The sequence below is a fragment of the Capsaspora owczarzaki genome (assembly GCF_000151315.2).
Source record: "Capsaspora owczarzaki ATCC 30864 unplaced genomic scaffold supercont2.7, whole genome shotgun sequence".
Lineage (NCBI taxonomy): Eukaryota > Filasterea > Ministeriida > Capsasporidae > Capsaspora > Capsaspora owczarzaki.
Window position 1 is genome coordinate 143,077 of NW_011887298.1, and position 14,239 is coordinate 157,315.

The window sequence follows — 14,239 nt, forward strand, 5'->3', positions numbered from 1 at the left end:
ATCTCAGTCTTCCTCGAAAATCTGAGAGCAAGTCTTTTGTTTCATTTTCAATTTTGTCAGCAAATCGCTGATTCCACGTCACGACACACACACCCGCCATTCGGTCTCTTTTCACTTGCTGAACTGCATCAGTATTCATGGGCAAGAAGCAGCAGCAGCAGCAGCAGACGCACGGTGCCAAGAAGAAAGGCGGTCGCCACGACGCTGCTGCCGCTGCAGAGCCATCAAGCTCAGGCTCAGGCTCCAGCAGCAGCAGCAGCAGCTCCAAGACGCAAGACCGCGCACTGCGCAATCAGCTCAGGAAGGACAGGCCGCCTCAGTAAGCAACCGCACGTTGGGCGCAACAACTCAAGTGCCTTTCGCATCGACGATCGCTTTTGGGCTGTGAGCCGCTTGCGTAATGCTGTTTGCATACAAACTTCACTCACTCTGAATGACGTCAATCCTTCTGCTCTTGTGTGCTCGTTGCTTGGTTGTTGAATGATTTTCGCATTCTACAATTTTGCACCTCGTTATTTGGCTGTCATTCTGGATGTCCGACTTGTGTTTTTCATTGGCACAGCGTTGTGAATGCAGAGTAAGATTGAACTTTTGACAGCTTTTGACAGCTTTTGTTGTTGCTGCTGCTGAGCTTGGATTTGTAGTTGTTTGCACTCATTTTTCGAGCACTTCAATGTGAAACCGAATTGCTGGAAACAGATTCACAGAGCAGTTGAAACTGTTGGGAATGCGGCTCAAGGACGTGCCAGGAGATGGCAACTGTCTTTTCCGATCCTTCGCCGACCAGATGGCTGGCGACGAGAGCCACCATGTCATGATGCGCCAAGAAGTTGTGGCGTACATGAAGGCACATCGAGAGGTAAAGTTTGGCAGCAAAAGCTACTTGTTTTCGAACTCTTGCTTTCGAACATGGAACACTTTCTCACACGAAATTCGCTGCAGGACTTTGAGCCGTTCATGGAAGACGATGTCAAGTTTGATCACTACATTGTAGAGCTCGCCAAACTCGGCACATTCGCCGGCAACGACACGATCGTAGCGTTCGCGCGGCTCAATCGGATCAACATTGCCATCCACCAGCTGAACTCGCCTCGGTTTGAAGTCGTCACCAACGAAGACCCCTCCGCACGTTGGATCAACCTTGCCTATCACAACCACGAGCATTACTCGTCAGTCCGAGGCATCAACGAAACCAACGTCGGGCCCTCCACCGCTGTCGCGATTATCAATTTCCAAGCGGTCCAAACGGCTGAAGCAGCAGCAGAAGCCGCAAGTCAGGCAGCGGCGGCCAAGGACAAGCAACGTGGTGGGCTGGGCATTGTCATGAGCGCGATTGAGCGCGAGATCTACCAGGCCACAGAATGCGATGATGTCGAACTGATTCGCTCGCTGCTCGAGGTCCATCGAAACAACACCAACGTGGTGGTGGATAAAATCTGGGCCATGAAGCATGATCAACAGGAGGAAGAAGATGCCCTCAATGCTGCCCTCGCTGCAAGCAGTATCTCCGAGCCGGCTGGCGCATCCAGTTCGACTTTTCTTCCCAAATCCGAGGTGATTGCGGCAGACAGAGCCAGCCCCGCTGGCCCCATTCCAACTGGCGATTCGGACGCTGATGCCGAGGATGCGGAGAGCGTTGCAAACGCAGTCGCGCTGATTCAGGCATACGAGGAAGAAGCCGAATCGGCACAAGCCTTTGCTTCAGCGACTTCCTCCTCCTCCTCCTCCTCCTCCTCGTCCGCGGCTTCTGCCTCTCCTTCCTCTTCTTCTTCGTCTTCTTCTTCTTCTTCCTCTGCATCGGCTACCGCCGTTGCTTCATCCAGTCATCGAAATTCCAAGCCGAGCGCCAAGCAAAGAAAAGCCGAAGCCAAGCGCGACCGTAAGAAGCGAGGCGAGCTGGAAAAGCAGAAAGAGCACCAAGGCCAGACAGCGACAGCAACCGCCGCTTCGTCTAGCCTACCAGTTGCTCGTGGCCTCACCTCGCTCAAAATATGAAGCAATGTCGATCTGGTTGCAAATAAAATCTATTAACATTGACAGTCGTCACCGGATTGGCGGTAATCTGCAGGTGGTATCGCTTGGTTTAAAGCGGTGGAAGATCTGGAGCACGAGTCGGCTCTTGACTTGCCGAGGCCGGCGTTTCAGCGGCCAAAGGAGTGACCGGAGGGGCTCGGGAAGGCATTGACAACTCGGCGGTGCTTGAAGGATCAGGAAGCGCAGCGGATGCCTCGCCCACTGCGCTTGTCTCGGAAGCCGCCGCCGGTGGCATAGTTGCGCTCCCTACATCGTCGCTCTCAGACGGGCCCGCTTGGACGGGGCTCGTATTCAAGCCGACACGCGCCAGCACCTTGTGCATTTGTTCAGGATACTTTGTGTGGCTCACGATGAGATCGGACAGGTCAACATTCTCGATTCCTTCCACCTCGACCGGCGCAATGCCTGCGATCGACAGCTGGGCGGAAGCTGCTCGATACAAGAACGTGAGCAGCCAGTCCCCTCTGTGAGCAAGGGGCCCATTGCATGTAGAACCACCAATCAACAGGCAACAGTTAGTATCAAGAGAATTTGCAGCAACAAGGTCACCACAACTACAATCACTGACGACACTGCGCCTGCTGACCTGCTGTAGCCGTTGACAAACCTCCCCGCAACAACACTCTTGGCCAACTGCCATTGCAGGGGATCGCCGGGAACGGCGGCTCCAAAGAGGTAGACGTCTTCAATCAAACCGTGAATTGGGACCTTGCGGGAAGCAAGTTCCTCAAGGCACTTCAGAATCGCACGAGCACCCAAACTAAAGCCAATCAACGACACTGGTCGGCAGCCTTGCAGCCGCGCCTGCAGAGCATTGGCAAGAGCAATTCCGCACTCTGGTAGAATCAAGCACTGAAAGTCAGCGCGAACGGCAAGAAAAACAGAAAAAAATCCAATCCGGCCGAACTGCGTGTGATGCGCGTGGACAGTCGACTCACCTTCGGCTCGATTTGTAGCAACAGCCCACGGGTTGTCGATAAGACCGGCAGCAGACACAAGCGCTGCTGGCCAGGCCAACGCAACCAGCATGCCAGCAAGCGCGGTGTGTAGCAGAATTTGTTGTGCAGCGTAGCCCACAACCTGGTCCTTGATCAGATTGGACAGTGCCTTTCCGAGATCAACCAGCTTTTGGTGCTCCCATTCAACCGTGTACTGCTCCCCGACATCGTCCAGGGAAGCCCAGGGCGCTTGGTAGGTGGCTTCCTCTGTCGCCAGCCATCCAGTCACCGTGATGACCACATGCATTCGTCCGCCGGTAGAAATGGGTGCAAATGCAAACTCTTTCAGGCCGCCGATACGCGTTTTCATTTTGAACCCTGTAAGCCTGTTTTGTACATCCCAAATCAAAAAGGCGAAATGACGGGGATGGCTGTCAGCACCCCTTGGGAATTTTCTCAAAGCTCAAAACCAACAGAAGCTTACCCAGCACCGGCAGCACCAAAGAGGGTGCCGACAAGAGCCACGCCGCCTGCAGAAGCCAAGAAGGCAGCGCCACTCGTTCCAACAACGGCACCGGCACCGGCTGCAATCAAAGGGGCAGCTAGCCCAGCAGTCAGCCCGATCAGGACGCCGCCACCAACGGCCGCCAGACCCATGAGAGCCCACTTGCGCATCTTTTGCTTTTTGGCGCGAGCTTCTCGCTCTGCCTCTTCCTCGGGCGTCAAAGTGCGTACGCGCAAGAGATCCGACGCCATCATGTCTTCATACTCTACCATGGAGGGCCACGCCACCGACAAAGCGGCCGCAACCTTTCTGAGCAGTACACGAGCTCGGGAGTCGTACTCGCCGGATTGGATGGAGAATTCAACGAGGTCTTGGCAAACGACCCACGGAATGTGTGGCTACAAAACAAGCAACAGAAACAACGAGATGGAGTATTCAAAAGCAGATTGGAGTGTGTGTGTGCGTAGAGGAGGGGGTGTGAGAGTTGCGGCGCTGATACCACTGGTACGGGGAAAAGAAAACACAAAAGACAGGTTACCAACCTTGTCGGGATGAAGCAGCATTGCTGCGCACAGCTCTGGCGTAAGGGTGCGGTCGCTCAGCACCTGCTGGACACCGGCGTGCGTGCCGCGAGGGAGTTTGAGTCGCTCACAGAGGCCATCGAGGAACCGACGACTAAACTTGTTGTCCGACACGACGGCCAGCGACCGCGCATTGCGGGTAGCGTCGATCAGCGGAACGCCCTTCGGAGTTGAATCTGTCGGATGCACACATCCCAAACGCGATCAGCTATGTAAGTTGACAAGCCTGTCCGACATGATTCGCAGTGACAATGGCTTTGCTGGTACTTACGGGTCAATTCAAGCTTTGCCACGACGTGCTCTTCGTGTGAAGGGGATTGGGACGAGCTCTGTGAAAGTAGCGGATCCGACTCTGCCAACGGCGATGACGACGACGATGACGATGATGCCAACGACGACAACGATGACGATGCTACCAACGTTGATGCTGCACCTCCAGCAGATCCAGCAGTGGGAATCGCGTGAGCGGTGGTGTTGGAGGGCGTACCCGGAATTGGCTGCATGTCAATCATGTCATCAGTCTGGTCGGCGGCGCGCTGGCCTTCTCGCTCACCTCCGTGCGCAATGTCGTGACTGTTGGCCTCGCTTTCGGGTGCTGCCTGGTATGGCAGGAGCACTGCGACCAGACACGCATATGCGTAGCATTGTGCGTCTTCGAGCATGGCGAGCCGCTCCGCGCTCCGTGCCGCCCATGCGGCCTGCTCCTGCTCGGTCGCCGCAGCAGCAGTCTTGTTGTTGGTGTTGTTGTTGTTGTTGTCGGTGCTGATGCTGCTGCTGCTTGTATCTGGCATGAGTGCGTTCTGGGCACTCGACGGCTCGCGCTTTGGCTTCTTGTGCCACGACGGGAGCAGCGAGTGGCTGAGCGATGACGCGCCGAGCTCCTTTGCTGTTGGCACCGCGTTGTAGTGCTGAGCCTTGCCTGTCGCCGTGGCAGTGTTCGCACCGGCATCACTAGCGGACTTGTTTCGCCTTGAAAACCAAGTGCCCGACGGCGCGCCACTGCTTGGAGTCGCCGTCGAAGCATCGCTCGAGACAGCCGCAAGGTCCTTCTTCTCAGAAGCGGAGGCGTTCTGCGTCATTGTGATTTTGAACACCTGTTTGGTGTGTGAAATGTAAAGTGAGCTGCGTTTTCGACACTTAAGTGTACACTTTTAGTTTTGTTTTTGGAAATCTGATTCAAACGTCTGAGTTTTTTTTTGTGTTTCAAAACAAAACTCTGTCAAAATTGGCTCCAATCGGTTCAAATTGCCGTGCTGTCGAATTTGTCGTGCGCATTTGAAGTCCGACTCTCCAATACAAGGATGTGATCGATCGGTTGATGGATGGATGGATTGAAGGATGGATGGTAACAGATCACAAGTGAGGATCAACTCCCATTCACTTTTGCAGTGCAGTACATTCGTCTCACTCAGTCTTTCTGTTTCATTCTTCTTTGTCTACCTTGCGAAGGGGGGTTTTTGTTGTCTGCTTTCCAGAGTTTCCTATTGAATGCAATGTCGGCGCAGCTGTTGTTTGGCGTTCGAACTGCGACACTGAGGCGCTTCACCACGACGACGACGACGACGACGAGGAGTGCCTCAGCAGCGCCCTGCAACAACATCAGTATCCCCACTGCTTCTCATACTGTTGTTGCTTCTACTGCAGCTGATGCTGATGCTGCTGGTGCTGGTGCTGATGCTCCTTCTGCTCGCAGTCGCAGCATTGGCACGGGGATTGTCGGACTCATCCCAGCGACGCCGTCACTGAACGTCCGCGGAGATTGGCGTCAGCAACCCAATCGCGCCTACCACCACCGCGACCACTACCGTCACGATCGCCTCGCCCAACACCACGGACAGCCGCCGTCTGCTGCTCTGAGCTCGAGCTCGGGACGCGGAGTGCTGGCTGGCAGCTCAACAACGGTGCGCGGATTGGCGACAACCAGCACCACCTCCAACCCGACGTCATCACAATCGGCCATCCCGACGCCCGCCGCGGCACTGTACGCGAGAATGGCCGATACACTGGCCAAGGCGCGCCAGTACCAGCCGAGCCTCGCGTCGCGGGCAGGAGCGCTGCTGTCGTGCGGCCACAATCTGACCCTGACGGAGAAGATTCTCCTCGCCCATTTGGTCGATCCCCGCCAAGTTGCTCAGCGCGGAAAGTCGTACCTCCAGCTCCGAGCCGATCGCGTTGCACTGCAGGATGCATCAGCGCAGACTGCACTGCTGCAGTTCATGCTCACCAAGCTCAAGACCTCCGCCGTGCCAACCAGCGTCCACTGTGATCATCTCATTGTCGCCACGGCGCAATCTGGCGCGGCTGGCGATGTCCAGACCGCCCTTCGCTCATCCGGCGAGGTCTTTGATTTCCTTCAAGCATCATCCGCCGCATTCAAGCTGCAGTTCTGGGCACCGGGCTCGGGCATCATTCATCAGATTGTGCTGGAAAACTATGCCACTCCAGGCGGATTGAGTAAGGATGGTTCTGTCTTGTCGTTGTCGTTGAAAGGATGGCTGGGGAAAGAAGGAGAGAGAGAGACGGAGGCGGGGGGAAGCGCGCGCGAGCGAGAGAGACGATCTGATCTGCAGACCGATAAAAGAAACAAGGGTTGCTTGTCGCGTATGGCATGTTGCTCACTCGTCGGCTCGATTCTGGTCCCAAAGTGATTGGATGCGACAGCCACACGCCAAACGCCGGTGGCCTTGGCATGATCGCCGTCGGTGTCGGCGGTGCTGATGCAGTGGACGTCATGTCTGGCATGCCGTGGGAACTCAAAGCGCCGTATGTCCTGGGTGTCAAACTCAAGGGCAAGCTCCAGGGCTGGGCGTCACCCAAGGACGTCATTCTGCACCTGGCTGGAAAGCTCACCGTGAAAGGCGGCACCGGGTTTGTTCTCGAGTACTTTGGCCCTGGCGTAGACACACTGTCGTGCACTGGCATGGCGACCATTTGCAACATGGGCGCGGAAGTCGGCGCGACCACCTCCATCGTCCCTTACACGGCGGCAATGCGTCGATACCTCATTGCCACCAACCGCCAAGCTGAAGCAAACGCGGCCGACAGCGTTGCCGCGGCCATGTTGCAGCCAGACGAGAATTGCCACTACGATCAAGTCATTGAGATTGATTTGAGCAAGCTTGAGCCGCACATCAATGGCCCGTTCACCCCTGGTACAGTCGTCAGGGCACTGTTGTTTGCAGATTACAGTGGGCATGCCCAATAATGACTCATGCTTGGGATTTTGCTTTGTTTTTGTTTTTTTCGGTTTTGGTTTGGTTGCATTATTTGGTTTGTCTGTTCGCTTGGTTGCCCTGTGTGGAGTCAGACCTCTCAACTCCCATCTCTGAGTTCGCCGCCACAGCCAAGGCCAACGGATGGCCGACAGAGCTCAAGGGGGCGTTGATTGGCAGCTGCACCAACTCGTCGTACGAAGACATGACCAAGGTCCGGCAACTCGTGCAACAAGCGACTGATCGCGGCCTGAAGCTCAAGACACCCCTTTACATCACTCCTGGCTCGAGCCAAATCAAAGACACGTGTGATCGTGACGGGGTACTTGACCCTCTGGTACATGCAGGAGGCAAGATTCTTGCAAACGCTTGTGGGCCTTGCATTGGTCAGTGGAAGCGCGAAGATATCAAGGCTGGCGAGAAAAACTCCATCATCACGTCGTTCAATCGCAACTTTGCCGGAAGAAACGATGGCAACACTGCGACGCACACCTTCCTCGCGTCCCCAGAGCTCGTTGCGGCCATGTCGTTTGCCGGCACGCTGAACTTTAATCCCACCGCTGATGCTTTAACGGATGCCAATGGAAGCGAGTTCCGCTTCTCCAGCCCACAAGGTCAGTTGGCTTTTATTTTTTTTTATTTTTTGTTGTTGTTGTTTTGGTGGTTGTTGTTGCTGTGGTTGGTTGGCAATCGGTTGAAAGTGGCATGTCTGACGTTGACAATCACAAAGGCGTCGAACTGCCTGCCTCTGGCTTTTCTGGAGCCAAACCCAGCGACCTGTCCGGCATGAGCATTTCAGGCGATCAGGTACGAGGCCGCTAATGTAGCTCGACTGTGCTGTCAATGTGCTTCTTTACTGACCTACAACCGAACAACCCATCAACGAAAACCCCATCGAGCAGATTGAAATCAACCCGAAGAGCTCCCGACTGCAGCGATTGGCGGCCTTCCCCGCCTGGGATGGCAGATTGATGCATGACTTGGCTGTTTTGATCAAAGGCAAGACAATGTTTCCTTCTTTGCTTTATTTTTTTTGTTGTTGTTGTGGGTGGTGCTGGGTGGACTTGAATGCTCACCTTCCCATGCAGTCAAAGGAAAGTGCACGACAGATCACATTTCAGCTGCAGGACCATGGCTCAAGTACAAGGGCCACCTCGAAAACATTTCCGAGAACACGCTCATTGGCGCGACAAACGCAGAGACTGGCAAGATCAATTGTGTGCGAAACACTCAAACCGGCAAGGACGATACGGTGCCTGCGGTGGCACGCGCCTACAAAGAAGCTGGCGTCGGTTGGGTGGTGATTGGCGACGAGAACTATGGCGAGGGTAGCGCTCGCGAGCATGCCGCCATGCAGCCACGCTTTCTCGGGTGTCGTGCCATCATTTGCCGCTCGTTTGCGCGCATTCACGAGACCAATCTCAAAAAGCAGGGACTCCTTCCACTCACCTTTGTCAACCCGGCGGACTACGACAAGATTGCTGCGGACGATACCGTTTCCATCATTAATGCAGAGCTCGGCCCAGGCAAGCCATTCAGCTTGACTCCGACTGTCAAGCTCGCTGCAGTCATTACGCACAAGGACGAGACGTCCGAGACGATTCCGCTGCGACACACGTTGTCCGAGTCGCAAGTCCAGTGGATCCACGCAGGCAGCGCCCTCAACTTTATTGCAGCCGAGCAAATCAAGCAAAAGGCCGAGGGCAAGTCTGGCGCTGCTGCGTCTCCTTAGCCTGCACAGATTTGAGCTTGTTCTTAGGGCGTGTTTGGATTTCGGTGTTTTTCAATGCTTTTGTTTTTCCAATTTTGTGAAATGTTTTGTGTTGTTCAAGTTCCCACCAACTTGACAAGCCATAAATCTGTAAAGCAATCTTCTGGCAGACGGTCTGGCTTGACAGGAGCGATTCCAAGTTCTGCGTTTGGAAATCGAAACAACAACTTGAGAGAAGAAAAGCAAAAACAATCACGACATCGACGAGATTGAAACAAAAAGAACTCGTCAAGCTCGATAAAGTAATGCACAAGTGACAGAGATCTGTGCCGTGTCAGGATTGCACAATTGTTTGATCAAGTCGCGTTTCGAAACAAGACGCGCTCGCCAAGCCACAAAGGACTCGAAAAATCTGTATTTGTTGACAAAAACGGCGATGACTATGTTTGGTCCGGAAAGGTAAGTTTGCGAGAAGGATCGACAACGTTGTTCAGAGTATCGAGATCCCAAAGCGCCACTTGCATCCGCGGGGGAATATCGATGACCTCGAGCTCCTCCTCATCGACGACCTCCTCCTTCTTCTTCTTCTTGACTTCCTTCTTCTTGACCTCCTTCTTCTTCTTGTTCTTTGCGCCGGACATTGTGACCCGACCTTCGAGCAGCTTGCCATTCATGGAAGGCTTGAGGTAGTTTGGTGGCCTGGACAACACCGAGATGAGAAGTTGGCACGGTCGGAGGTTCTTCTCAAGATGAGCAAAGTGGCGACTCAGACGCTCAATGTCCTCATTCACAATGGTTGGGCCGGTGAACGACATCTTGTTTCGATTGAAAAGCTTGCAGGCAACACCGATCCAGACAGTGTTTTGCACTGTCGGGCTTGCGGCCGTGCAAACAGCAATCATTCCATCAGACGACTGGGACGCTTTGCCAATCCACTCGACAACCGCAATAGGCCCAGTCGGAATTGTCGTCCGGAGTTCCACGAGGCGTGCCACCAACTGATCCGGCAATGCAGCTGCGTCGATGCCATGGCGCTTCGCGCTGGTCGCGTGTGCAACGGAGACGGTGATCGAGCCCGCACGCTTGCTCAGCGTCCGCTCGTCAAAGCCAATGCCTTGATGAGGCGCAGATGTTTGGAGAATATGCTGCACGACATCCGAGTCGAGCACTGCTTGAGGAAGCACGCCCTTCGATTGGGCCAGCAGCCAGCTGCTACTGGGGTCGCCAATTGTGGCTCGGTAAAGTGCAGCAAAGATGGACCACAACGCCAGCCCCTCGAGTGTCTCCGACGTAACGACGGTTCCTGCGAGTTCGATGATCAAGGTCGCGAGAGCCAGTTCCTTCCGAGTGCCAACAATTTGCGGCAGGATGACTTGAACTTGAGGTCCACGAGAGGAATCCACGGGCTGGGTGTAACAGAAGAGTCTGTCCAACAGGAGTAGAACTTGAACTTGAACAGGGTCAGGTTTTCCTGGAACGCGGACTTCGATTGTTGACTTGGGATCGAACACCTCACCCGCGAGCGCCCGACGGACAATGTTGGCGCTCGCCAGATACAGTGGATCATGCGGGCGACTGATCACAGCGGTCATCTCGAGCGAGTTCATGAGGAAGACACTGGCGATGGACGCTTGAGTGGTACCGAGGGCGAAGTACGCCCGGATCTCGTCTGGTGTCATGGCGCCAAAGTCGATGCCGCTGCCCCAGGGCACTTGCAGCGCATACGAAACCAGACGTGGCACACCAGCGGTGAGAGTGTGAACGCATTCGGTGAAGGCAAGGCGTTGAGCATGCTTGTCGCGCAGACCGAGGGTATCAATCAGCTTTGGGGAGCTGACATCAGGGCGGTGTCGGTTCAGAATCTCTTCAATGTGCTCGCCGCCAAGTGGTGGCAGGATGATCGTTTGCAATTCTGACGGCGATGTCATGGCAATGTGAGGGTCAGCGGTGCTCGAATCCACAGGCGCATCGCTTGGAGCTCTGAGAAGCCCGTGCTGGATGAGACTAAATGCGACCGACTTGCCGGAGCACACAATGTACACATTGTCGAGGTTGAGTAGCGGTGTAAGGAAACGCGACCAGAACTGGTGGTGACGACGCAAGGCACCAGTGTTCGGCGCGAACACGCTAGTCGGGTTGGAACAGCGGTACTCAGGACCAGGGAACCACGGATCGAACTTGGCATTCTCGAGGGCGCCCATCTCGTCAAAGTGGAGGAGCAGAGGGACACCGGCATGCTTTTGAAGAGTCTCGATCACTAAGTCAAGAAGGGGTCCTCGCGGCACTGCGAGCGGTGGCAGGCCGAGCGTGGAGCAGGTGTTCAAAAATATCGCTTCCAGAACATCATCAGCCATATCACTCATGGGGTTGAACCGAGTCAGATCGATGAGGATGTAGCGCGCGTTGAGGACGGACTCGTACAGCGGCCTTTTGATTGCCGGGGCCGAATCGAGGATTTCCTTAGCGTGGGGATTGCGCTCATTGCCAATGTGCTCCACAAAGCTTGTCTTGCCCGAGCCGAACATTTGAGGTAGAGTGAACAACATGCCCTTAGGCCGCTTGGATTTGTCGGCCAGATTCTCGACAGCTTCTTTTAAGCTATCGTGCCGGTTGACCAAGGGCAGGTTCAGATCAAACAGACCCCGCCTACCGTTTGGTGCTGGTCAACAAATCAAGTACACACACAAAAGAAGTCGGTGAGAGTGATGGTCGGTCAATGCTGCGTTCTCACACAGCAACGAGAGCAAAGGAAGCTTACCATCCGGACGTTGAACGATCGTCGTCGCAGCCGCCTTGGTCGACAGGCACTTGGCAGTCGGATCAGCAGCACGGAATGCCGCAGCAGCCGGGCTACGCCTCGCAGCACTAAAGAGCGCCGCTTTGATTGGAGCGAGCGGAAGGCGAAAGAATCGCGCGGTTCTCAGCATCGTGTCCAAAGAAGCGAGGACGGACTGAACCTGCCAAACCGATCGAGTGTTTTGGGCATCGTCAACGGCGGGCATCGATGGTGAGTTAGTTTGTTTCTTGTATCAAGCTTCATCACGGCCAGTTGAAGACACCAATGTTGCATTGATGGTGTTGTCGACTTCTTTTTTCTTTTTTTTCTTTTTTTTGTTCGCCGGAGAGCAAAAAAAAAAGTGTGGTTACTCGTTTCATCAACAATCTCTCTCTCTCTCTCTCTCTCTCTCTCTCTCTCTCTCTCTCTCTCTCTCTCTCTCTCTCTCTCTCTCTCTCTCTCTCTCTCTCTCTCTCTCTCTCTCTCTCTCTCTCTCTCTCTCTCTCTCTCTCTCCACCACCACCCCCTTCCCTGGATCGCACCCATCCACACTCGTAGTACACTCACAGCGAGGCAGAGTGGATGGATCTTGTGTGTTGTGACAAAGGAGAGAGCGGCGACGATCGCGACCCACAAGTGCAAACCATTCCCACAACGAAAGGATTCAAATCGCGCACTCCATACATTTGTCTGCTGTCCGGTGGAAACACCGTGACATATGAAAAATTGGAAAAGATACAGAGAAGATTAGCGAAACCCTTGCACAAAGATGGTTTTACCTAACCGTGAAGCTCCAATTCTATTTGAAACCTTCTTTTGGTCCTTTTTGCTGGTGGATGATCGCTTGTTTTTTTTTTGGTTGATTTTTGTGTTTTCCCTTTCAATCTGCTGTACTTTTGTTTTTGATCCATCCCATCTCGATCAAACTACGCCGTTAACATTGCCATCCATTTGGCTGCCTCTTTCTGATGAGCCCAACTTAAACTTGCCTTTGTAGTCTTCTTTCTCGATTGTTGTAGTCGTGGTGGTGAGTTGCGTTGTTTTCGACTTTGAGCGCCGCACCTCTTCTTCTTCTCCCCGCCGCCGTTGCCACCGCTGCTGATTCTCAGCTGTCAATCCCCCCCCCATCGTCACCCTCCCTAACACTCGCACGCTCTGCTCGCTTCCACGCGTTCGTCTCACTGGAACAAGACCGTTTGCCGCGTCGACAACTCCTTCATTTCTTTTTTCTTTTTCTTTCTTTTTGGGTTGAATCTCTCATTGCTTGGCTCGCTTTCCCCCGAGTGCGTTCTGGTCCCGCGGTGTTCATTCAGTCCACTTGCTTGCATTGTCTCTCTCTCTCTCTCTCTCTCTCCATCTCGCTCCATCTCTCAACACAATAACGCACCTTTGGAGTGATTTTTACGTGATCGCTCTTTTTTTTTTTTTTCTTTCTTTCTTTCTTTCTTTTTTGCGATTCATTCTCCCTTCGATGCACGAGTCTGTTCTTGCTGACCCGTTCCTGCTGACTCGCTCGTGTCTGCACCGAGCCCCCATATTGCGATCGCTGTGGTCTCTGAGGTCGTCGAGGGGACGCCAGAGCCGCCCTTCTGCTGATCTGCGCACCCAACTTACTTTTTGTCTCCCCTCTGGTTTGTTGTGCAGGCAAACATGTCGACCGTAACAGATCTGCCGAGCTACACAATCATCAATGCGTCGCTCGATGGCGACGTTCCCACCGAGCAGCAGCTGCGCAAAGACCTGAGTAAGTGGGCGTTTTGTTGTTGAGGCATCGTCTCCATTGTTCGTCTTGTCCACGTCGTTCGTCTTGTGTACACTTTCCACCCTGTTCTCATCCTCCGTCATTTTTTTTCAACCTGCGCAGTGGACCCGAACGCCGACGTCAAGGTGGCTGCTCTCAAACGAGCAATCATTCTGCTGTTGAACGGCGAGAAGCTCCCCTCGCTGCTCATGTCGGTCATCCAGTACGTCATGCCACAGCAGGATCACCGCCTGAAGAAGCTGTTGTTGTTGTACTGGGAGCTTGTTCCAAAGACCTCGCCGGACGGCAAGCTGCTCCGTGAGATGATTCTCGTGTGCGACGCCTACCGCAAGGACTTGCAGCACCCGAACGAATTCATTCGCGGCTCAACGTTGCGCTTTTTGTGCAAGCTAAAAGCGCCAGAGCTGCTCGAGCCCGTGATGCCCGCCATCCGCGCTTGCCTCGAGCATCGTCACATGTATGTGCGCCGCAACGCCGTCCTCGCCATCTTTACAATCTACCGCAGCAGCGACTACCTCATCCCGGACGCTCCCGAGCTCGTCTACAACTTCCTCCAGGCGGAACAGGACATGACGTGCAAGCGCAACGCATTCATGATGCTCGTTCACGTCGACCAAGACCGCGCTGTCGAGTACCTCGTCGCCCACTTGGACCAGCTCCAGTCCTTCGGCGACATTCTGCAGCTCGTCATTGTTGAGCTCATCTACAAGGTCTGCCGTG

General features: G+C 54.3%; 5 protein-coding genes across 5 annotated transcripts; 3 read left to right on the forward strand and 2 right to left on the reverse strand.

The window, feature by feature from the left end:
* Positions 1-15: 15 nt before the first annotated feature.
* On the forward strand, positions 16-2,033 carry CAOG_04551 (OTU domain-containing protein 3). The gene is made up of 4 exons (XM_004347248.2): positions 16-319; positions 563-577; positions 700-859; positions 943-2,033. The coding sequence occupies exons 1-4, from the start codon at positions 138-140 to the stop codon at positions 1,993-1,995; spliced, it is 1,410 nt and encodes a 469-aa protein (XP_004347298.2). The 5' UTR covers positions 16-137; the 3' UTR covers positions 1,996-2,033.
* On the reverse strand, positions 2,007-5,219 carry CAOG_04552 (hypothetical protein). Its single transcript, XM_004347249.2, has 6 exons — positions 4,330-5,219; positions 4,020-4,234; positions 3,457-3,875; positions 2,973-3,358; positions 2,621-2,870; positions 2,007-2,498 (listed from the first exon to the last, which is right to left on the reverse strand). The coding sequence occupies exons 1-6, from the start codon at positions 5,135-5,137 to the stop codon at positions 2,084-2,086; spliced, it is 2,493 nt and encodes an 830-aa protein (XP_004347299.1). The 5' UTR covers positions 5,138-5,219; the 3' UTR covers positions 2,007-2,083.
* Positions 5,220-5,483: 264 nt separating this feature from the next.
* On the forward strand, positions 5,484-9,111 carry CAOG_04553 (aconitase 2). The gene is made up of 6 exons (XM_004347250.2): positions 5,484-6,512; positions 6,704-7,210; positions 7,366-7,884; positions 8,001-8,077; positions 8,173-8,269; positions 8,359-9,111. The coding sequence occupies exons 1-6, from the start codon at positions 5,552-5,554 to the stop codon at positions 9,000-9,002; spliced, it is 2,805 nt and encodes a 934-aa protein (XP_004347300.1). The 5' UTR covers positions 5,484-5,551; the 3' UTR covers positions 9,003-9,111.
* Positions 9,112-9,421: 310 nt separating this feature from the next.
* Positions 9,422-11,908, reverse strand: CAOG_08793 (hypothetical protein; the record flags this gene model as incomplete). Its single annotated transcript, XM_011272131.1, has 2 exons — positions 9,422-11,640; positions 11,740-11,908. The coding sequence occupies 2 exons, from the start codon at positions 11,906-11,908 to the stop codon at positions 9,422-9,424; spliced, it is 2,388 nt and encodes a 795-aa protein (XP_011270433.1).
* Positions 11,909-11,985: 77 nt separating this feature from the next.
* CAOG_08794 (hypothetical protein) lies at positions 11,986-14,229 on the forward strand (the record flags this gene model as incomplete). Its single annotated transcript, XM_011272132.1, has 4 exons — positions 11,986-11,992; positions 12,777-12,784; positions 13,402-13,501; positions 13,622-14,229. Coding segments are annotated over 4 exons (723 nt in total), but the record flags the coding sequence as incomplete, so codon positions are not given.
* Positions 14,230-14,239: the final 10 nt, after the last annotated feature.